This window comes from Pollicipes pollicipes, unplaced genomic scaffold, assembly GCF_011947565.3.
Source record: "Pollicipes pollicipes isolate AB1234 unplaced genomic scaffold, Ppol_2.1 Scaffold_4740;HRSCAF=5597_pilon_pilon_pilon, whole genome shotgun sequence".
NCBI lineage: Eukaryota > Metazoa > Arthropoda > Thecostraca > Pollicipedomorpha > Pollicipedidae > Pollicipes > Pollicipes pollicipes.
Window position 1 is genome coordinate 15,851,226 of NW_023596545.1, and position 24,635 is coordinate 15,875,860.

At 50.7% G+C, this 24,635-nt stretch overlaps 1 protein-coding gene across 1 annotated transcript; it reads right to left on the reverse strand.

The window, feature by feature from the left end:
• Positions 1–1,063: 1,063 nt before the first annotated feature.
• On the reverse strand, positions 1,064–22,570 carry LOC119097978 (SEC14-like protein 2). Its single transcript, XM_037220914.1, has 11 exons — positions 22,562–22,570; positions 20,921–20,996; positions 18,985–19,028; positions 11,148–11,268; positions 9,808–9,886; positions 8,386–8,516; positions 7,704–7,784; positions 6,418–6,611; positions 5,994–6,142; positions 2,758–2,906; positions 1,064–2,355 (listed from the first exon to the last, which is right to left on the reverse strand). Exons 1-11 carry the CDS (start codon positions 22,568–22,570, stop codon positions 2,282–2,284), a joined length of 1,107 nt encoding a protein of 368 aa, XP_037076809.1. The 3' UTR covers positions 1,064–2,281.
• Between the last annotated feature and the right edge of the window lie 2,065 nt (positions 22,571–24,635).

The following is a 24,635-nucleotide window of genomic DNA, read 5'->3' on the forward strand; positions in this document are numbered from 1 at the left end:
GCGATTTTGTCACCATTTCGCTCGCAAAAGTGTCTGTTTTTGTCACTGATCATGTTCGGTTCGTCAAGCTTTTTCACCCCCAACATTCCATTCCTCAATTATTTACGACTAATCTTAGAACCGACGAAATCATACGAAAGTGGTTTCGCCAATGACCTATTATAAAAGCGGTTTTTGCTGTTTTAGGGAGCGAGCACTGCACAAGTACATTCCAACTGGTGGGTATAAAGCTGTCGCTTTTTTGTCGCATCCTGTCACGATGGCCCAGTATATTTGGATGATAACTGGTGCGTTCTCCCAGCCAGTTTGGCTGAATCTGGGATAGCGTTTGTGATTATGGTTCTCGGACGCCTGCCAGTGTGCTGCGAAGACCTTGCTCACATCGGCCAGTTGATCAAGCTCACTTAGCTAGTTTTATTGCTCACAGACTTTAGGGTGCAATGCAGTGCCGTAGCAGTACGGCCCCGGTCGCCGCCTCATGATATTTCCTTGACCTCCAAAGGTAAGGGACGTTGGCGAATGCCGGGACATGATCTCACACGGGACGCACTCACACGTCTGCCTCACATAGGGCAGAGGGCCCGACAGTCTACGAACCGAGGTGGCTTTGCCCGCTCTTGATGCAGTACTTCCCCAATAAGACGCCGCGTATGTCACAGAATGAGCGAGGCAGTGATAGGGATAAGTGCTGCAAATTTAACTTCAAGAAAACCGGACGAAAAGCGGAAGCGCACGATCCACGACTGTCTTTCTGGCTTTCTTTTTCCATTGACAGCTTGAGGAACAGCAGATAACGTACTCAATCAATTTTCAGTGCGCACCAAGCATCATCACCGTCCACATCATCAGGAGCAGGCGTGGATGACATGCACCGTTCAAGCCCCGCAGACTTCTCGCGCTTAGCAAGCGCTTCGTTCCTTTCAAGTGAATCGACCCATGGCTTGTCAACACGACATCCTCCTCTTGTCTGCACTTCGGTCTGCTGCATCACGATGGGTCGTAGTCAATCGTACATTCAGCCCCGTTATAAGGACTCGCATGCAGCCGTTCTAAACCCGCTCGGTGCGTTACATTGTTTATACTATATTGCCATCATACCGATTTCCAATTTGGACAAAAGTACATACGTAGTAAACTATTTTTCTTCGTGAGCGATATACGTCGTGCGACAATTACACAACACACCTTTATGGCTAAAGCCCGGTTTGAAAAGCTCTTCTCAGATGTCGGACTTACAATGTCTGATTAAGTCGCATTTGACGCGCTTCATCTTGAACAGTACAAACGTACGTGCACGCATATAACTGGCCAGAGCCGCTGCCGCTTATCAGCTGGCAGCCGCGCCATTAGTCCTTTCAACACTGGTCGCGAGTCTGGTCGGGAGGCTGGCGCGCGCTGGCGACGGCGCGAGTCACGCCATCCGAACGCTCACCGCGCCACCTGACTGCTCACCGGGCCACCCAGCCGCTCATCGCACCACCCGGCCGCTCATCGCACCACCCGGCCGCTCACCGCACCACCCGGCCGCTCACCGCGCCACCTGGCCGCCCACTGCGCCATCTGCCCACAACTCAGCAGTCAGCGCCATCTGGGACGAAGCATCACCTGCCACGTCCGGGCGCGGCGCTGAACGCACTCCATCCGTCGCTGCCGCGGACTGCACATGTGGAAGGATCTATCTGCATCTATGCTACTTCTCCCATATCCACGCATTCTTCGACCTCGATGAAGACAGAGGGTTCCACTGGGCCGCCTTGTCAGGGATTGCACGTGCGGCCCTTTGTGACGCTAAGTGACGCACGCCCCTGGCGGGCTAAAGGGCGTTTGGTTGCCCCGCCTGGCTGAGCGTACACATGTATGCTGGCGGGCCCGAGTGTGAGCACAGGCGCCAGGTCTGGTCGCTGAGCAGGCGGTCAGGTGATCTGTGCAGAGCCCGAGTGTGAGCACAGGCGCCAGGTCTGGTCGCTGAGCAGCCGGCCAGGTGATCTGCGCTGAGCCCGAGTGTGGGTGCAGGCGCCAGCTCTGGTCGCTGAGCAGGCGGTCAGGTGATCTGTGCGGAGCCCGAGTGTGAGCACAGGCGCCAGGTCTGGTCGCTGAGCAGGCGGTCAGGTGATATGTGCAGAGCCCGAGTGTGGGTACAGGCGCCAGGTCTGGTCGCTGAGCAGGCGGTCAGGTGTTCTGCGCTGAGCCCGAGTGTGAGTACAGGCGCCAGGTCTGGCTGCTGAGCAGACGGCCAGGTGATCTGCGTTGAGCCGATGCTGTGCAGGGGGTTTGCGAACGCTCAGACCACAACTACATCTAGATACACTTCTTTGCCGTGGAAGTAACTGTAGGAGTTGTCGAACTCAAGTATATCTGGAAAGACAATGATTCATTCAGTTTATGAAAACAATAATTTGAGGATATCCACATGGAACTGGGTTGACCAGTTCAGGCATGGAAGAATCATTAAGATGCTCAACATTTGCAACATTAACTAACTCGAAACATCATGGAGGCAGCACCACGCATGACAAAATGTCACAAAATGTCCCGGTCAGTCACCGAATGTCACAAAGACAGCAGCACAAATGTGACCTGATAAATACAAAAGAGTCTTTCGAGCACATTTCACCAGGTCATCTTAGAAAGATGAAAGTTGAGCACGGTTGCCTACTAATAGATCGAGGGTTGAACTGCATCGCCGCACTTTATCCACTATTAATTGGCAGAAAAATATTTGATCACCGCGCCACTCAAAAGAAGCACCCAACTTACAGACTCCAGGATCCGAGCAGACGAGTTTGCCAGACTCCACCACCAGATGGCTGTAGACTCGCTCCTTGATCACCAGCTCGTCATTCCCTGCGTTAGATTCACGGTACACCCCGAACAGGATGTCGTAGCCTTTCGTGCAGAATCGCCAGCTGCGGAAGGCGGACAGTTGTACAGCAGTACTCTCGTGTATATGCAGGTCGGTTTGTCACGACGCGGCGCACCCGTGTTGTTTACATATCTTTCTTTCGATGTGTTCGCAGATACCTAGCATCGGGAGCTCAGAACGATGCGCGCTTGACACCCGCTCGGCTCTCGCAGCGAATGATTCCAACACTACTATTATATTAGAATGCTAGATGGATTATACAATAATTCAAAATCGTCAACAGAGCACAATCGTAACCCCTTGCGCTCTTCCAGCTGAAACTTATCAATCAAAACCACATGGGTGCTGTTTTGCTCCAACGGTCTGGACGCCGCAGAAGCTTTACTACTGGCACCGTCACCAAAACTGGACTCCAAACTGGACTGATAACTACTAGATTGCTAAACTAAACTACTGAGCTGAAAAGGTCCAGTCAAAGCTAGTAAATTTAAAATTAAAGTTTGTTGAGCTAAAGTTAAGTAAGGTGTTAAGTGCATATGGGAGGAATATTATGAATATAGGTGGGACAGCAGTAATAGCCTTATTGCTCGTAGAAAAAGCAGGAGACTGGAGAGATAGGTTCGTTGATATTTCGGCAACATGCCTTCATCAAAACCAATATCAGCAATGACGATATCGAATCTTTATCGAAACGAATATCACTACTGATATTCGTTTCAATAAAGGCACATCACCGAAATATTGACGCATCTAACTCTCCAGTCTTCTGTGTTTCTTCGAAGAAAGAGACTATCATTACCGTCTTACGTAAAAGTTAAAGTTAGTAAAGGAAAAAATAGTTCGGTCGAGAATGTTGTTAAGTTAGTTAAAGTAATCTCTTAAAAGTGCTCATACGCCGCAGTTTAACAGAGGTGTTGAGCAGAGAGTAAGGGGATTGCCCCCGCCCGCGTCCCCCCTTGAATTTCGCATGTGCGAACTTCAACCATGACGCGACTTCCACAATACAGGTCCATAGAAACCCATGAATACAGGAAAGAGGAATTAGTATGCTTGAGACAAACTTTGGCATGGTAAAGTCAAACTATTTGGCATGCTTGTGAATGTTGTGAAATGTTTCAACCGCCTTCAGCCGCTTAACCGCCTGTAAAACTCATTTATGTATAGAATTAATAAACCCAGCAGGACAGTTCATATCAAATTCAAACATTGATGCAAATGAGAGAAGCACCTTTTCCCCATCCCCCCCCCCCCGGCGCACTCCTGCGCCATTACACCGCGTGAACTTTCGTGGTTGAAGGACGAATGATATCGCTATCTTTCCACTCGACCACCGGAGTTCACCATACGTTTGATGAGAAATTTACCGCGGTACTCGTAAGATAGCGGCGTGCAGCTGCGCAGTAGAGCGATTCCACGGTCGATAAAAACACGCTGCCAAGCGGGAATGACGTCGCGCGGAGACAGAGCGAGCGGAAATTGCCTTGGACGGCATTTCGGCTAAGCAGCAGCGAAAAATGTATAGCTGAACACTTTGTTGCGCTGTCAGTGAGTGAGTCTAGTTCTATATTGCCGCTCGCAGAGAAGAGCGCAGCAATGCTTGCTGACAGTGATCATATTCCTGGAAAGTTAACGGTGAGACACTGGCCGAAAATAATAGGAGCTTTGGGAATGGGATAATCCCAAACAGATGCAGCAAAGCAAAACTATTTGTTCACAATGGTTTATGACGTTATGTTTTATGGAACGGACGGCAAAAGTATTGCTCCAAAAAGCGACTTTGCAGCGTGAGCAAATCCCGAAAAACGAACACTGGCACTTTTGTGCTGTGTCCGGGCCTCGCGCTTTGGACTGAAACGCTGCCAGAATGGATGTGCGGCTATACCACGCTTGTCTCTCACACGGCCCATGCCTTGACGATTTTTTTAAAACTTCGAAATATAGCTTAAACAGACGTATCATGTTGATAGGGAAGTTACTGAGTGAATTAGAAGAATGTGCCATCGCATCCTTGCAGGATATGAGACAAAACCTTTTCAGTAAACTAAATATTTTCCATCTTTAATCTATGCAACTGTCATCCACCTGGTTCTTCCAACCTACGATCGGATCACCCAACATGGGCGGAATATCACACCATTCCGACCGGCAGTGACAGCAGGCTGGCGCAGACAAAGAGTAACGAAAAGCAACGGGGTAGCCAGGCACTACAATAACTATATCACAAGAGTTTTGCAGCAGGCGTTCGCGACATGGGTTGAAAGATATTGCGGAAGCAGCCACTGTTCTGAATACTAAATCCACGGAAGATGACGGGCTAGTGAGGTTCAACAGCACCATACGTAATAAAATAGCGTGCGGTATCGCGAAGTGGACTCAAATATTTTTCCCTGTTTTGTTTGTTTATTTTAGACGCTTACTGACCAAAATTTTCGCAGCAATGATTTCAATGAACTCGCTTACTTCCACTTCATTCCACACTGGGTGCACTTAAAGGTGAAGCCTACCATTCAATGCGCGCCACTGCTGACCGCGAAAGCCAATGTTCTGCACGTTCGGCATGGCGAATGCATTCTTCTGCTTTTCTCAACTGCACATCTGCACTGTTCAAAATATTATCGACTGCAGATGGCACGAGCCACGAAGCTTGTCACCCTTGTCTCAATCTGCGTAAGTAATCGTACAGATACTGTTGGCGGCCTTATGTAAAGGCAGAGGTTAGCCAAAGCGAGGTTGCGCGTGAGCAGAAATGCCTCCTTATGAGGGCATGCGCAATACGCTGGGCGTTGTTGGAAGAGATTGTGGCTCCCATGAAAGATTCCAATTTATATTTTCTTGCTTTGAACGGCAAATTGTGTCAAAACGCAACTTTATAATCCCACTGTATCCCAAATAGCTCCCATACGGGCCCTTTAGCGGCTTGTCTTTGGCTGATGGCGTACTTAGCTCTCACAACGATCACGCTCAGGCCCACAACTTTTCGAAGTTATTGCAGCGTTAAGTGGAAATGCTGAGAAAAAGACGAAAACCGAATGTGTCTTGACATTACGCCGCCAATTTCGCCACATTTGACCCAAAACTGATTTTCTGGCACCATTTCTTGTTTAAGACGACATGCATTCACCATGGGTACCTGATCTGCGTCTTGAGCTTGGCGACATCGATTCTGTACTCTTTCTTGCCGGCTCTGCGCACGTGCAGTTTGCGGCCATGGGCTGCCAGTTTTTCCATTTCGTGAGGGTCCTGGAAGAAGCTCGACGGCACCTCGCCACCTATGCACACCTGTTGGAGGTATTATTCTCAGAAAACAGGGCCGGACGTGCTCAGACAAATCGTCACAAACATTGCACCAGATTTTACATGAACCCCATGACACTTGGCTTCTAAGCATGGATTGTGCAAACGAAGATGCTAGGCGTGGAACTGAGTAGGTCTTTTTTGGCGTGCTGATAAGTCACACTCAGCGGGCATGAGCGGGCGCTCGCCGAAATTGCTGCTTTTGCATGCATGTCATCCAATAAATCGTTGTGCGATGGCTTTGACCAGCGTTGCCTCACCGTCGGCCGGTTGTGCGGGTTCCCATCGGGTCCGATCAGTGAGCCGCCCCAGTGCTTTGGCAGCTGGTCTGGCTCCACCAGCTCCAGCAGCCGCTGCTGCCAGCCAGTATGTCCGAATATCTGTATCTTGCTCTGCGTGGTGCCACGCAGCAGCGGCCGGATCATCGACCAGGCCAGTGTGAACACTGGCGGTGCTGCAGATGAAAACAGTATTGACCAGGCCAGTGTGAACACTGGCGGCGCTGCAGATGAAAACAGTATCGACCAGGCCTGTGCGAACACTGGCGGCGCTGCAGATGAAAACAAGTATCGACCAGGCCAGTGTGCACACTGGCGGCGCTGCAGATGAAAACAGTATCGACCAGGCCTGTGTGAACACTGGCGGCGCTACAGATGTCACACGGTCAGAGGGGAGGGGGGGGGGGGAACTACTCTGCTGCCATAGAGCTCACGGGGTTGGAAAGTGAGTGCAGGCGGTGCTACAGAGAGCACGGGGTCGGAGGCTCAGAGAGTGAACAGCACTGATGCCATAGAGGTCACAGGGTTGGAACTAAGCGCGGGCGGCGCAAAGGAGGTAACACGGTCAGAGAGTGAACTATGCCGACATCATAGAGGTCACGGGGATGGAGCGTGGGCGATGGTGGCGCGGCAGAAGTCGCAGGATCATTGAGTATTTGCTCTGAAATTCAGTCCTGACTGTGCTCTGACAAATGAAATCGTCTGCCAGACCCATAATAGGACGTGCACGGCCGAGCACACTGGCATAACGTCGATGGACAGGGCAAAACAGCGAGGCCCACTGCCAAAGCCTTGGACACCGAATTGATGCCAGCCGATGACTGCTCCTACATACTTGGGAAAAACGTTCCACCCCTTTTTAAAGATTTTCTCCGAACCCGTTGAATGGATGGATTTCTGGGGTCAGAGCTCACGCTAAGCAGTGCTTGTTGTGTGGGCCCTGACCCCTACCACCCGATCGCGCAATTCCACATGTCCACGGCAGAATTCGGTGGTGAAAGCTTAACGTGCCACAATGCTCGGCTCGCTTGCTCCTTTGAGGGAGCAAGCGAGCCTCCCTCCTTGTTTCGGAATTGGGGCTTTTCGACGTTAGGTGACAGGCATTCACATACCACTTGTGACTTCCAGTGACCTCGTAAAACAATTTATCCCCGTTATATACGAGCTTGTTACCATCCATTGGTTATGAAGCTCACGACTCCCTACGCCTGCGATTTTGCGATCTATATCTAAGCTCTGGATGCCCACTCATTTGGCACCATGCTTACCATTTATCACCATGCAAACTCCCAAGCCTTCGGGATAGTTTGCTTCCATGATCCTCGTCATTTCGAGGAATAATTCAAAACCTGTGAACAGAGACCGTATTACGGCAAACGTGCTAAACAGGTTGTAATCAGTACCATGGGCCACTAACCCCACATGAATATGCTGTGGTGAGTAGCGAGGTGAAACCCCGTGTGTTGGGATAATGACGAAATCCATTCGCAAGCTGGTTACAAAGTGTGACTACACTGTCTGAGCGATAACACAGAATACTTAACCGCTACACCCTGTTCGTGGAGGTCGTAACAATGAACGGTGTAAGTTACGGACTATTCTCCTGCGGCCATGCACCAACTGCACCCCGATTCCGTGCTGTGGCTGATTTGTTCTCCGTTCTGCGCATTCACGATAACTAAATCGCTAGTGAACGGCTTAGCGATGTTTGTCACAAAACGCCGCCACGATTGTAGAATACACGTCATTGTGTGGTGCTTCATAATCACCGCAGATACATCACCGCTGAGAAAGTGCTAACCGAGAAAGAGCCCGTCAACCGTGCTGTTGTATCGCCGTCCTGCTCCGAATCAGCAGGAGAGATCACGACGCATGTGGCTATCGCAATTACAAGCGTCGCCAAACAACATTTCGCGACTCGTCTGTGTGCTGTCGCGCCGCGCCGCCCACCTTCTTTGTACGCCACCTGAGCCACGCTCAGACCCTCCAGGTCGAACAGCAGCAGGAACTGGTTGACGGGCACGCCCGTCTCCCGGGAGATGTTCAGCACGTGCCGGCCGCCCGTCTCGAAACAGTAGAGCCTGCGGTAGACCCAGTGACGTCACAGTCCAGCGGCGGAGAGAAGCGCCCTCTCATCGCAGAGGCCGCAGTCGATGGCTGTTTACGTTACAGCGCCTGACAGTGGCTGGCGCACTGAAGCCGGCATTACCGTTGACATGTGATGAGAAGGTCGCCTCACATATTGTGCTGCTCAATTGGAATGTTACCTTAACGCAACGGGATAACAATAGTGAAAACCTTGCCCTGTGGACGTTTTCTGCTAACTTCACTACTGTTGTTTTGTTAACTTCACGAAGGTGTCCCAGAGCAGACCAGAAACTAAAAAAGCCAGAACCACAAGAAAACCGGAATTGCATAGCTGCCATCAAACTGCATCCGGTGCGTGTAAATGAGCACCTGTGAACGTGACATTTGGCTGTTTGAATCTGGTCATGGGGGTCAAATTAGCCCTCTTCGATCACTCCCGTTATCTCAAGTACTTACCATCCTACCACAATGTGTAATACGGCGTTGGATAGCTATTGAAAAATAAGTTGCCCGATGGGCGCTTTAGGCCATCAACAGGTATGACCTGTGACGTTATGCCAGATCAGAGAGGTGAAAGCTAGGTTTGTGTTGTTTGACCTGTGGTGTTATGCCAGGTCGGTGGGGTGAAGGTTGTATTGTTTGACCCGTGATGCTATGCCAGGTCAGTGGGGTAAACGCTAGTGTTGTGTAGGTGCGTCCGTGCATTAAATAACTAATCAAGCCACATGCTGAGGAAGATGGCGTTAGAAAGCCCTTTCAAAGCTGTAAGATAAAGGTTTGCTATGTAAAGGTTTGAACTGCATGTCTTTATAACGATTGAATCTGAAGCCTTTGAATCAAAAGTCAAAGGTCAGGTTTAACGTAACTGGGTCTTGCAATTTGCAAAAGCAGCCTGAACGACAGGAGTGCACCACAGTGAAACAAAATCAAACACGTCGGTCTGTAAAAGTCTTGATAATATTTCCTTAGAGAACTATGCGTTACTTGTCCTTTTTGAGCAAAATGTGACCGATCTGTTTATAAAAGAGGACATAAGCTATAAACGATTAAGCTCATAAGCTTCAAGTTTTTGCGTGCGTAAAATATGTAAACTATTCTCCATTCCAAATATGCTTCGGAGAAAACCGTTGGGGCGACAGCCCATTGTAGGGAGAGAGTTGAAACCAGTGCAATGAGCAACTGAAAGTGCAAGTGGATCCAAAATGGCGTTCCCAAGCTGTATGAGTCTTTTCATCCTCGACAAAAGAATGAGCGATGTTAGTTGTCGTCTAGGCGCTGACTTACGCAAACTTAATGAAGTCCGTCTTCCTACACGAACGGATCAGGCCCCGGATGTCGAACTGTCCCAAGCAGCCGATAAACACTGAGGGCAACACGCGGCCGGCCTCAGTCGATAAACACTGAGAGCAGCAAACAGCCCGCCTCAGTCAATCGATAAACACTGGGGCAACACGCAGTCGGCCTCAGCCAGCCGAAACAAACGCAGACAACACACCGTTAGCCCCAGCAGACGAATAAGCAGTATGAGTGCCGACAACGCATATGAGAGATTGCTCAGGCGGTTCACGCCGCCAGCAGCGCATTGCTGGATCGACAAACGGTGCCGGCAACACTAGCTGAGCTCAGTCAGCTGATAAACTCTACGGTAAACGCAGCATCGGACTGATGGGAAGCGACCGCAGCGTATCACAGATCGCAGTCATACCCTCAGTAGGCTGTAACGTGCAGGTGCGAGGATTGCGGGCGACGCACTACCGGTCCGGGTAAGCCGATTAACAGTGCAGGCAACACGCCGCCGGGATCAGTTAGCTCATGAGCGCCGCGGTTAACACACGCACATAACAGAGGCAGGCGGCCCAGCTAGCTGGGCCTGGCGCACGAGCAACACGCCAACGGACAGATCAACACTGTGGGCAGAGATTCATTTGGCTGATCAACACTGTGGGCAGAGAATCGTTCGGCTGATCAACACGGCGGGCAGGAATCATCTGGCTGATCAACGCCCCGGGAATTCAGTGGGTTTTTAATAGTGGCTGTGGCCTCCATGTCCCAGCAGTCTGTCAAGGGGAGGTAGCGTGTCTAAAGAAAACCAAACGCACCGCCACAAACTTACCAATGGGCTCAGTGGTCGCCGGGCATCTATCGAGCGGCCATTGTGGCAGGGACACTTCAGTGTAGGTTTCACACTGCTCTCGCTTTGGCCTTCCCTAATTTTGCGAATTGACAGTAAGCTTCGGAAACATCGTTCTGTCAGATTCGTCGGTACTTTATGGCAAGGCTATTACGTCGATTGTGTGTGTGTGTGTGTGTGTGTGTGTGTGTGTGTGTGTGTGTGTGTGTGTGTGTGTGTGTGTGTGTGTGTGTGTGTGTGTGTGTGTGTGTGTGTGTGTGTGTGTGCGCGTGCGTGCGTGCGTGCGTGCGTGCGTGCGTGTGTGTGTGTGTAAAAGTGAGTGCTACAAAATTTAACCTCAGCAAAGTTTTAAAACGAGCGTTGAATATCTCAGTTCTGCACGCATGCGTCGCATATATCATCGCAAAAATATACTGAAGTGTGTTAGACGGCACATAGCAACACGACGCTCTCCGGCAACGGTTCCATTAAGAGGTGAGCGCAGTCAGCTCACGTGGCAGGCCGGCCTTGGACTTCCCATCGTAACCGCGCGGGAAGAACTCGAGGAGCGCCGCCGGCGGCTCCCACTCGTCTAGGATGCGATTCACGCCGTGCCGCTCGCGCCACGCCATCGACTGAAACAGGGAGAGGAGGGGCGTGTAACTAACAGCCAAACGGGGGGGGGGGGGGGTGGGGTGGGGAGCGTGTAACCAACAGTCAAACGGGGCCCTACGGCCCGCTCTTTCAGTGCACCGGTTCACAGCTGTCCAAGGGCAGTGGTGAGATGCTCTGGCAACACTGAGCCACGCCGTCAGTATTCAGCCCTGCTGAAATCCACACAGATCGTCGAAGTTCACCCCGAGGCGACAGCGGCGGCATTCTCGGCGGCAGTGGGGCGCCGCCGCCCGGCGCCGCGGCCGGTCCGGCCGGCGCCGCGTGCGCCGGGCAGCGATGGGGCGGCCGCTGGGCGCCAGCCGAGAGCACGGCACGGCCGGCCAGCCGGCCGCCCTCTGTTTGGCCCTGACAGGGCGAGCGGCACTCCCGGATGCGCCTGCTGGGTTACCATGTCGCTCCGTCGACACGCCGTCAGTTATCGATGTCGCAAAAAGACGGAAAACACTCTGAGTCGAGCATACGGACGCAGCCGGCTCTGTGTGTGATACGTACAAGCTCAGCTGCTTGCGTAGGCATAAATGTTGTTCCTTTACTTTGTATTTCATAACCCTGTGGGCTGCTCTTCTTTGGATGGCCATGAAACATGGCTTTTATTTATGTATCACGTCGCATTAGCTTCATAACTTCCAGAATATTGCGGCCATTAAGCGTATGAAAGGGGGCCGGTGAGTAAGAGCGTGGTTGACAGTAGTTTATGTGAGGCATTTGAACCACTAGTGTTATTTTATCTAAAAGCACGTCGGCTTGTGTAAAAAATCTAGGCATATCTAACACGCACACTTGCCAGTAAGGTGCATCAATTCGTATTGAGGCGCGCATAGATAATACGACACGCGATTCAAGACCGCCGAATACATTAACGGCGGGCTCCGGGAGCAGCTCAGTTGGGTGAAACAGCGATGACCTTCTCGGCACGGAACCCGTCTGGCTCACGTCTGAACTGTGTCTCACTCGGCGTCGCACCCCAAGCACCTCTCCGTTCCACCGGCGGCATGGTAGACATACCGGGAGTGCATTAGCGGCTGGCATTGTTTCCAAACGGACGTGCTGTCGGCATTATCGACTGGTAATGTTTCTCCGGAGCCAATCTCAGCAAGCAGCAAAAACCCCGCAAAAAACAGTGTTTACACGAGGGGCCAGACGTATTCCAGGGTACAGTTTACAGGGAACAGGGGCGTAGTTTTGCAAAACAAGGTGGAGGTGGGTAGGCTGGGCTGGGAAATGTGGTGAACCTACGGCGATAATAATTTAAAACGGATAATAATTTAAATCTACCCCCCCCTCACCTCCCTCTTATACACATACGACTGCAAACGAAACTGCACTTGAGAGCGGAACGTGGAGGCGATGAAGGTGCGCGTGAGAATTTGTTTGTGACCGCTTTTCTGTATCGGGAAGATTGTTTTTCAGTTGTTTTTTCGGTCCACGAGGAAATTTTACTAGGCACTTCACCTACCCTCTTAACTTAACATGGCATAGAAACAAGCGGCGAAATATCAGCTGTCCATGTTTAGAACATCTATCGCGTCATTTCATGAAGGTAACAAGTGAACAAGTGAATATATAGCATTTAATACTCAGCAAGTGAATTTCCCTGCCTCACATAATGGCACCCCGAGCCCAGACTTAGAGGCCGTATTATCGGCACGTTATGTAGTGAAGTCGTCGGTGGTACGGCGGTCGGCAAAACGGTAATACATGACCACGGACACGCTGCACCTGTGATCTGGGATTGCTTATCGAAAAATGCTACTAGTGGCATGTGAAATCAGGACATGATGGCGTCCAAGCCTAGTTTCTTTCAGATTGTATTGTAATTTTCCAGAACGAGCTTGATGCAATCGCTGGAGAAAAATAACTGAAAAGGAGCCTGACCCAGTTGTCAAATTGCCTCAATATCTGTTGATGTAAGGTGTGGCCTGCTCTATTTGGTCGCAAAATCAACAGCATTCCTTATAACGTTTTACCCAAGACATTTGCTCCAGCTTGATCTCGGATGAACCAGCCAGAGCTGAGTTTTAAACTATGTAATCTTTAGGCATTTTCGTTTCGGCCTAATTGCCAGCGTTTCTTGAAGATCTACCTTGTCTACCCCCTTCAAAATTTGGATACCGTTATCAGACCCCCTCTAAGTCTACGATATTTCCGTGAATACAAATGCAATGAATTAAGCCTATCCTTGTATTCTAAGTTGCCAATCCCATCATTCATCGTAGTCACTTTTCACTGAACTCTCTCCAGACTATAGTTTTTTGAAAGCATAGGGACTAAGCCTGTACACAATACTCTACGTGCGGTCCGACGTAAACCAAATACAACTTTTGACAACATTCCTACTCCTATAATGGACATTGCTCTTTCTAATTCCCAGAATCTAAAGTGCCTTGCTCCCAGCAGTTCTACCTTGCTTTTCGACCTTCAAATCCCTTAAAATTATAACCCCCCCCCCCCCAAGTCCTTTTCTTCCTCGATCTGGTCTAATTCTCAGTCTGCCATTGTATAACTAATGCATTCGCTCTCAGAACTACTTATATGCATCACTTTACAATTATTAAGATTAAATGGCATCTGTCACAGAGAATCCCATTTCACAAGTATCTCTTAGCCTAGTTCCACCTGGTCTGCATTTTTTGACGCCCCTATCAATTTAATGTCAGCGAATTTAAGCACCTTACTGTCTAATCCTAAAATCTAGTATATCTGGTTGGTACTACAGTAGCACTTGCCGGAACTATCATTATACATGCTGGTTTCTGAGGTGTCACGAAGGTATGATTTTCAAATATGCCCCAAATACAGCACGCCCACTTTAATGAACGAAGAAATAAAAAAAGTTCAAGGACGTATGTTCTGAAAGAAGACGAGCCGTCATTTACTGACATTACCTTCATGCAAGGATTACAATCCATGACCTTGGAACCTCAAAACTCTAGTATGATATGTCTTTGTTAAAGAAGTTTGGGGGTTTTGAATGAAATCTCCCATTGTCCGGGGATGGCTGGAGTCTGTGCTTGCCAACACCATTATGAGCTTGTTTTCCCAGAAAAAGTAGGATATCTAGAGTTTGCCAGCAGTTGTTCAGCCTCATGAGGTACTTAACCCTAGAACATAAGTATGTCTGCGCTTTTCCGTCAGCCATTAAGCCATCGACTAAAACACACACCGCCGAAAGTACTACTACTGCCTGCTCCCCGATGCCATAGACCCCATGCTAAAGCCAAGACATTGTAACGAATTGTTGCCTCGTGAGGCACAAGCCTCTCGCAAACAATGAGGGAACAATTGGAGATGTATTATCTGTTTACGTAACGCGCTAACAAATCCTTTTCGTTGCGACACCCCACTAGGACGGGCGTAGGTTGGTAAACGCTGTACGCGACAGCGGCCGGAGTTTAACGTCGAATGAAACGTCAGGTGCTGCTTTTGGGCCGGGAAGTGATGAATATTTGTTACGAATGCAAAGTATGGGAATATTCAGAGGGGACACATAAAACAATGCGGAGGCTACATCATTGTGTTATCATGATGAGCTGTCTGTAAGGCATCGGATGTTTCAAATGTATGTACCACATTTTAAATGCCGATAGCATCCACGCGTTTGAAGTAAAGCAATGGAATCAGCGTGTTATGCAAAAATATTAGATATAAGCTGCGTTATTTTGCAAGGGAAAAAAGTAAAAGAGCAATGATCTATCTAGAACAAGTGCTCAATGTGCTTCCTTTTCGCTTAAAGCACACGTCGGCTCTGTGGATAGCCTCACGCACAAGCCTCACGTCTACCGACACATCCCCTTGACCTCGCCCAACAGCCTACCTGATTTTATCCATGAGCTCCCACAGACCCTTTGGTCTTAATCCGTATCGTGTGCTTTGAGATACCCCATGACAAGGAATCTGGGATGTCCGGGCCAGTGGGTGCACCGGCCGCCTGATGGTATCCTGGAGATAAAGCGGACGTCCAGATGCTGTCTCTTGGCCACTGCAGTAAGTTGCGAGCCGCGCGACCGGTGACCCCGTCTTGCTGGACCCAGTGCCGGTACACGAGAGCCGTGTGACGGGTGACCTCGTCTGGCTGAGCCCAGTGCCGGTACACGAGAGACGTGTGACCGGTGACCCCGTCTTGCTGGACCCAGTGCCGGTACACGAGAGCCGTGTGACGGGTGACCTCGTCTGGCTGAGCCCAGTGCCGGTACACGAGAGCCGTGTGACCGGTGACCCCGTCTTGCTGGACCCAGTGCCGGTACACGAGAGCCGTGTGACGGGTGACCTCGTCTGGCTGAGCCCAGTGCCGGTACACGAGAGCCGTGTGACCGGTGACCCCGTCTTGCTGGACCCAGTGCCGGTACACGAAAGCCGTGTGACCGGTGACCCCGTCTGACTGAGCCCAGTGCCGGTGCACGAGAGCCGTGTGACCGGTGACCCCGTCTGGCTGAGCCAGTGCCGGTACACGAGAGCCGGTGTGACCGGTGACCCCGTCTGGCTGAGCCCAGTGCCGGTACACGAGAGCCGTGTGACCGGTGGACCCCGTCTGGCTGAGCCCAGTGCCGGTACACGAGAGCCGTGTGACCGGTGACCCCCGTCTGGCTGAGCCCAGTGCCGGCGCACGGCGCACGGTGCAGCACGTGCGCGCTCTGCGCACTATATTATCAGCTATGTCAGTGATGACCCGTTTCAGGGTCACCCAGAAACAAATTCGGTACGGAGATGTAGCGCGCCGGGTTGACAGGTGGGGTCTCGCTCAGCGGTTCCTCGAAGACGAGGGAGCCGATCATGTCCTGCTCGTTGAGTGCTCACCAAGCAGCAGCATTAGGTGAATGACGCGCAGCCTCATGAACCTCGTGGGATGGGGCTTGACCCCAGAACTGATAGATCCGACGGCTAGCTCAGCCGTGCATGCATGTAGGTGATGTACACCTGGGCGACCCTGAAGTAGTCTGCGTGAAATAGTTTGCACATCTTTCCGGCTGTGTAGCTCAGAAACTAGAGGGTTTTAAGTCTTAAAAGGAATGCTCTACATTTGAAGATATTGAAGGAACCATATATATATATATATATATATATATATATATATATATATATATGATAAATGCATGATGAAATAGCATCGTTTAAAACCTTTGTGTACTTTTGAGAAGAAAAGACCGCTCTGTAAAACGTAATTTCTCTGTTTAGCAAATATGCTCCTTGTTTGTTTGATTATGTCATCGTACCTTGCAAACATTGATTGAGAGCCAACTGGCGGCCGTAGTATCTGGAAATCGTGCGCACAAACGCCAGATATAAAGGACTCAACAATAACATTTTTTTTACCTTTATCGCCGCACGGCTAATGGGATGGTAGGATTTGAATAACCTTGTCATGGTGTTAAGGATGCCTGGGCAACCTTCGAACAGTCTCCAGGAAATAATCTGCACATGTTCGCGGGCGTGTAGCTGAAAAAGTGGAGGATTTATGTTGTGAAAAGGAAAGGGATGTGAACTGCACCGAATGATCTTCAAGATGGCTATTGCAGTTCAAAACTCTCTACGAATGTGGAACACTCCTTAAAGAAGAACAGTGCTGTGAACCACACCGAATGACCTTCAATGTGATTATTTCAATACAAAAGTTCATAAAAGTGTGGAACTCTTCCTTTAAACAACAAAAAATATGAGCCTAAGGGCTGGAGGCCGTCCCTCCCCCCCCCCCCAAATTGGCTGCGCCCCTGGTGTCACGCATTCGCAGCCTTCCAGACAGAGCTGGTTGCAGGAATATGACGTAGTGTAAAACAGCATTTTAAAATTGTTTGGCAACATCTCCTTTGCCTTGGAAATGAGGCACTGCAAAAAGTTATATTGATGCCTTGTATATTGCCCGCGACAAAAATTCCATGTGAAAACTTGCATCAAAAGTTCTACCACAAATGTCACTTGTTTTCTGAGCTGATTACATTTTAGAAGCTAAGGTAAATGTATAGCATGGAAGCCGAGGAGTTGTAACTACGTTTAAGCCTACAGTCGTGCAAGCCTGCCGTACCCTATTAATTCTGAAAGACGTCTAGGTCTTATGTGTGGTTCCGGCTATGAGCTTTTAGGAAAAGTGTACTTTTAATTGGATTCATGCTGAGTTACGCTTAAGTAATAGTGATGCTGCTGGCGTTTTCTCCCTATTTGTATAAATTGTCTATCATGGTCTCAACGACAAAAACAAAAAGGAAAACATTCTGAGCTTGGGTCAGATCAATATCTTAAAAATCACTTATTAAGAGAGCATACGTACATGTGGAATCTGCATCCAGGTGTAAAAGCGTCGCTTGTGGGGTAACCGGCTGAAGCCGGAAACATAACAATTTGACACCTTGTATTTGTAACAAGAGTTTCAATTCATAACAAGCTATTAGCTCTGCAGTCATCTTTTAAAAACTATGTTGTGTTGGTCATGGTCCATAGTCAATCCTTTCAAACGTGATTTGATTTGATTTGATAGACTGGCACCAAATTGGTGAGCCCCCTGGCGTTGACAAACGGACACAATTAGTGATGGGCAGCGATGACATCAGCTTTGATTCCACTCGCCCATTTTGACTGGGTCGGCCAATCGCGGGAGCCCAACAGTCGCGATGCCGCATCAAATGCGGCATATCACACCTGACCGACCCGTGACGGAGCTGCGTGGTACACAACAAATGGCAACGCTCATCCAACGGCGTGCCGCGCTCGATCTCCATCCGGGAAATGAGACGGCGGACTGAGGCCGGACATGGGCGCCGCTGACAGCCGCCGTGTCATTGCCGGGAGAGGGGGAGGAGGGCGTGCCAGGGAAGGGAGGGAGGAGTGGTGACATCTGTCATGCCGAGGCCCTAAATCTACTTGAGCCCCACTACGGAAGAACGAGATAGCATGCGGGCCAGGCCTTTGCGCGGCCGCGTCCCGGGCAGAGCAGTCCGCACTGAGGAGCGGTTGATCAAGCCACGGCTCAGCTCAATGGTGTATTCGCGGCGCACAAAGCGTGTTCCATTCTGTGTGATGTCACGTAGAATTTTTCCCGGGCGTTTTCACAGCGCAACTCGTTTCCTGTTTACACTTTCGTGACTGTAGCGACAATAACTGCGCATGCAGAGACATGGGGTTTTTGTTCGCAGGCGCTATGAGTGTTCCTAAGAATGGAAACGGCAAATAAGGTTCTTTCTACTGTATGAACCTATTTTCATCGCTCGTTACCGGTCCTGGGCACGCAAATTGACCTTTTTGTAACCGAATCTGTTACGCCATTTCCATCTCACTCCGATCGAGTCGCAGGAAAAGATTCTGCGCGACCGTCAAAGATTCTACATGATGTCACGTAGAATCTTTGTCGTCCGGTTCGCCGCGAACACCAAACGGTGCAAAATATATGGAGTATGATGTCATGAGCGACGTTATGAGCGTCGACAGTATATATTCTGTGCCGTTCGGGTCACTTCAAATGCACTCCAGGGCGTGTCTGACCCTGACCAGACTTATACGCGGGGTGAAAAGTAGAATATACATAAAGGTCTGGGATGAAGCACTTATTACATAGTTGGTAGCAATCTGGCTCGCTCACGGCTGTAGCTACCACAGAATACCATAATAAGATACCTTACATTAGCGAAGCAATGCGCTTTTCCCCTCAAAGGCCCTTGTGCTTCCATCCCAGGGGAGGGGAACCCACCTACCTTTCTCATCATGTCCACTGCACAATCTAGGTCGAAGCTCCGAGCTGAAAGAAAACAAGAACTAATATGAGAGGCGAAACGCAAGCACAAGCCGGTGAAATGAGAGTGATCCTTGCTACTTCGAAACAGAATGTGCACAACGTACCTGGATCAGGCGCGCCAGATTCGTAACGCGAGTGTTTTTATTACATAACCTTTCATGAACCCAGTCATCCCACTTGGAAGCACGATTACCCATGATTGTTCATCCGGGCAATTGCCACCATTAGCAAAATTCATTTTTCAACAATAATTGCCTCAGTGTTACCCACCAGCTGCCAAAATACTTCTCATCAGACGGTCAGCATATCACTGCCGCAATAATCCGCATGAGAAACTATGATCACTTATTTTGAAAAAAGTGCTTTTAGTGACTCTACAAGGATCCAGTCTAATCCACATAACACTGTGGCTTCCGCGCGCATGAGGGAGAAATAAGATAGGACGTAATCTTGATCTTGTCAGCATCGCCGAGGCCTACTGATAACACATCACTACGAATCGATGAGAACCCTCAGATATGTCTGTTTTGTCCTTGACTAAAGGCCCAGCCCGATGATGCTGGTAAGCAAACTTGAAGTGAGATGGTGCTGCTGGTTTGACCGACCTTTCACATCTCCGATTTCAGAATCATTTGCTTATTTTAGACTTTGACTGGCCAAGGTGACTTCCAGAACTATGCATCAACGTTGACAAGTTGTTCCTCGCGTTCCCGCGGACGATTTCTGCGAAGCTTCCAAAGGTGTCACACTCCCTTTCATTGCAAAGATCAAAGCAGACAAAGGCCATCTGTGAGTTTTCCCATGGCCGCTGCCCGCTTAAGCTGCCCATGCCGGAATAAGCAAGGCTCTGAATACACCCCCTTCACATCCATGCACCTCTGATCAGCCAAACCCGGGCACTTCAGCCCGGTTATTCTATTTGCAGCAGCCTCCCGCCCATTTGATGTGCTCCCAGCGCCATATGACTTCAAATGGTGAGCAAATATCACATGCATACACATGTGCATGACCGAGATACGCAAGCATGCTGACGCGAAAAGACGATATTTAGGAGGATTTAACATATGCATAACGTTAGCGTGCGTTGGAGACAAAATTAAACACTTACTTCGATTTACCTATGTGGCATACTATACGCATACATAAGCACAGGCAACATGCCTATTAGGCAACGATTACGCTGCCTATGACAGTTGCGTTTCTGTGATAAATAAAGACAGACAAAAGCGATGCAATACCAGATGGACAGATTTTCTTGAAAGACAGCGGTGGACGGTATGACCAACAATTCAGAGCATTGGAGAGAACCCCTTCTAAGACGCGAAGAAGTGTGGGAAACGTGATCACCTGGCGGCAAACGGCTCAGCACGCTCCAGCGACGGCACTGTGCGACTGTTGGAGTACGGCAGCGGGGCGTGAGCCGTCAGCTGCCGACGGTAAGGCCGACTACTCACCGACCAGCCATGACAACAGGCCTGTGTCGCGGTGTGGCCGGTTACTCACCGACCAGCCATGACAGCAGGCCTGTGTCGCGGTGTGGCCGGCTACTTACCGACCAGCCATGACAGCGGGCCTGTGTCGCGGTGTGGCCGGTTACTCACCGACCAGCCATGACAGCGGGCCTGTGTCGCGGTGTGGCCGACTACTCACCGACCAGCCATGACAGCAGGCTTGTGTCGCGGTGTGGCCGGCTACTCACCGACCAGCCATGACAGCGGGCCTGTGTCGCGGTGTGGCCGACTACTCACCGACCAGCCATGACAGCAGGTCTGTGTCGCGGTAGGGCCGACTACTTACCGCCCAGCTATGGCAGCAGGTTTACGTCGCGGTGAGGCCGGCCACTTACCGACCAGCTATGGCAGCACGTTTATGTCGCGGTGTGGCCGGCTACTTACCGACCAGCCACGACAACAGGTCTATGTCGCGGTTGTAGGGAGTGCTGTCGCAGACGTCGAGCACGCGGGCCTTAAACTGAAACATACCGACGCACTGTCATCATGTGAGCGCTCACCTGAGGGCTTCAACGCTTCTCTTCGCAATGAGTAGGCCACAAGAAAGCTCAACACGATAAATGCATAGACATCACCACCTTTCAACACAACATCGCTGCTCTCTGACTGACTTTCTGACTTTTGACAGGAGACGAAGTCGCAAAACAATAAAAAAGACACTTGAATACAAAAGGAATGATGGATAATGCGCTCCATAACTGGCGTTCCCGTAAATGAGCATCGCTATGCCGATTCCCCACGCGTTCTCCGCTGCACCCCGGTAAGGCAGGGAGTCACGGAGGCTGGGGAGGGGAGCAGGGGCTGACCGCTGCACCCCGGTAAGGCAGGGAGTCACGGAGGCTGGGGAGGGGAGCAGGGGCTGACCGCTGCACCCCGGTAAGGCAGGGAGTCACGGAGGCTGGGGAGGGGAGCAGGGGCTGACCGCTGCACCCCGGTAAGGCAGGGAGTCACCAGGGTGGGCAGCACCCTGCCTCCTTGGTAAATGGCAAGAGGGGTTTTTGCTTTGTCACTCTCGTGGTGCTGCCCTGGGCGCCTCCCAGAGGCAGTATATGCCATGGGACCTCAAATACGAATGTTACGAGCCAAAAAAGAGGGAAGAAATGAATGGAAGGGGTCTCTTCAGGTTACATGAGTGAGATGGACTTCAAAAGGTACAGTTTAAGTTTTATGGTTGACGTGTAGTACAGATTAAAAACAAGTGTCCAAGTGGCAAGAACAATTGTGACACGCTTAAGGATTTTCCTGCGACGCCCCGCTAAAATGAAACAAGGCATTGCCTACGATATCTTTATCGCCATTACCTCGGACAGGTAACCAAAATCCTTTCCATGGGGCCAAATGTCAGATTCATTCCAAAACCCTTCGAATTTGGGCAAAATTTCTGTAAATGAGTGTGTTAAGTGCCTTAAAATGTGATGCGTGATAGTTTGAAATCGTTCGCATGCATGAGTGGCGCAGTCCGCCCCCTCCTCTTCGACGATAGCGGACTCGCCCTCCCCGTACCCCTCTCTATCGGTGACGCCATCCCTGTATGACGTACCCTACATATCGCAAGTGGGTAAGTGAAGGCCAGTGAAGGTTTCTCCGGCCATTCGAACTTGTTTTGCGCCCACTCTGATTGTCTGCAAGACACTTGGCCTGTTCTAACACAGTTCCAAATAATCAAGCGATTGATATCCAAGGTAGCCGGAACGGGCCAAGAAAAAGCTGCAGCGGCCAGTCGAGCGTACTTGGCGAGCTGTAGAACCGGCTAGCTTATCCCAATGTCCAGCTACGAATCCAAGGACCGTGGAAACCCAAAGAAGTTTGCTGCGCACCACGAAACGTTTCAAAGCTGTCCACCCAGACATTGCGTCATTGAAACGAGCTCCGATGTGTGCAGCACGATTTTGCAGGGAAGCGCGCGGAGCCAGTTGAAGTGGAGTGGCACGCAGAATGCCAACCATGCAAAGCGTACCCACATCCCAAGGCCTCGCGATGGTCTTGCTATCCTGTGTCCGTTGTGCAGCCTAGCAGGACGCATACCTTCCACATGCTGGCCAATTGGAGCAAAGGTTCTGTGTTATGCACGCCCTTGCTGCCCGTAGCTGGGGCTAATACTGAGCATGAAGCAATAAAATAAGTTATTTGGGACGTCGGCGCTATTTAATGGCCAACACTCCTAACCCATCACACAAACATTTCTTACTGGCTCCAGGTCATTCGCACGTCACTAGCTCCATGTCATTCGCATTTCACTGGCTCCATGTCATTCGCATTTCACTGCCTCCGCGTGGCTAGTGGCACTTCACTGGCTCGGCGTCGTCGTTGACCGGCACTCCCTCCGATCCCCCCGACTGACGGCCCCACTGCGCCGGCACCGCAGCGCCACAGCCCCGAGTGGCCGGGCCGGTACTCAGCCTGTGTGACGCCTCACTGACCCAGAGTCGGCCCGGCGCACCGGCCCGGCGTCCCGGCCCGTCGCGGCAGTGAGATCGGCTGGCGGTATCGGTGCTGAATGCAGACCAGGTCGCCGTCAGGAGAAGGGCCACGTCCCAGCCGCTACACCAGCTCAAGAACAACAACAGCTGCAGAGCTCACCGCGTCGTGACCAGCTGCAGCAGCTGCTGCAGGGGAGCGATCAGCGAACAGCTGCTGCAGCTGATATGAACATGTGACCAGCTACAGCAGCTGCTGCAGGGGAGCGGTCAGCGGACAGCTGCTCCCGCTGACCTGAACCTGACGTGACCAGCTGCAGCAGCTACTGCAGGGGAGCGGTCAGCGGACAGCTGCTCCCGCTGACCTGAACCTGTCGTGACCAGCTGCAGCAGCTGCTGCAGGGTAGCGGTCAGCGGACAGCTGCTCCCGCTGACCTGAACCTGACGTGACCAGCTGCAGCAGCTGCTGCAGGGTAGCGGTCAGCGGACAGCTGCTCCCGCTGACCTGAACCTGACGTGACCAGCTGCAGCAGCTGCTGCAGGGTAGCGGTCAGCGGACAGCTGCTCCCGCTGACCTGAACCTGACGTGACCAGCTGCAGCAGCTGCTGCAGGGTAGCGGTCAGCGGACAGCTGCTGCTGTTGATCTGAGCACGACGCCTCCGTTTCGGCAGGTCTCAAGCGCCACGCATAGCATAAGCGAGTGACTCACATCCGCATGATCCCAGAGCCGGTTTCCTGCTTTCACGATTATCCCGTGAGGATTCCTGGAACAGTGTGCTTCGTAGGAACCCGTCCCGCCGCAAGCGAGTGTTAAAGTCGTGATGTGAAGCTAGTGAAGCTAAGCTAGTGAAGTTAGTGTTAGTTGACGCCCAAGCTTTTCATGGCCTCAAAGGCAAATAATGTTTTAAAAATTGACATTACCCTGCTGCGCTCCTATTTGTGGCAATCTTATCACATAAAACGGCGCAGCTACCTCTCCACAAATAGGTCTCTGGTTAGTGGCATGATTCATACATCCAGAATTGACAGCATGAAGGCAAATTCCTAAGCCGTTTGGGGCGTTCAAATAACCTCAGGCATCAATGCCACTGCACCAAACTGTGGGAAAAGGCCTGGAAACTGAAGAGATCGGCATGATTGCAACGCCCAGTGCGCCAGCAAAAAGCGACCACGCCACCCTTCTTGCGAAAACTCTACTTTCGCCTGAAATGAAAGCATATGTGAGGTACGCGAGACCTCCAGATACAGCCACGGCCCGCATAGCCGCTGCGGGACAAAAACCCTGACGACATCGGAGACTGGGGTTCCTAGACGACATAGTCTATGGATGGGTTGTGGAAGTCAGTCTGTCTGTCTATTATGTTTGTGGGTGTGGATGAGGATGTGGATGAGAAGTTGGCGGAAATCGATTTTGCAATATTACTGTATGTGTCCTTTAATATGTTGCTTATAAACTATCAAACTGCGTGCTAATTTGCGCAAAGATGGTCAAAGTGTGATATCCTTCTTAAATGGATGGAATGCAGTATTGGTTTGCGTGCAGCAGTGCTTATTGTGAAAAACAAACGCAAACAGTACGCGGTAACCATGCCAGCATGCCGCATTCACGTTAGCTGAGTCTTGCCACAAACGCTTTTGTTGCCATTGTGGAGAGCTGTGCTACTCGGTACTGACACTGGTG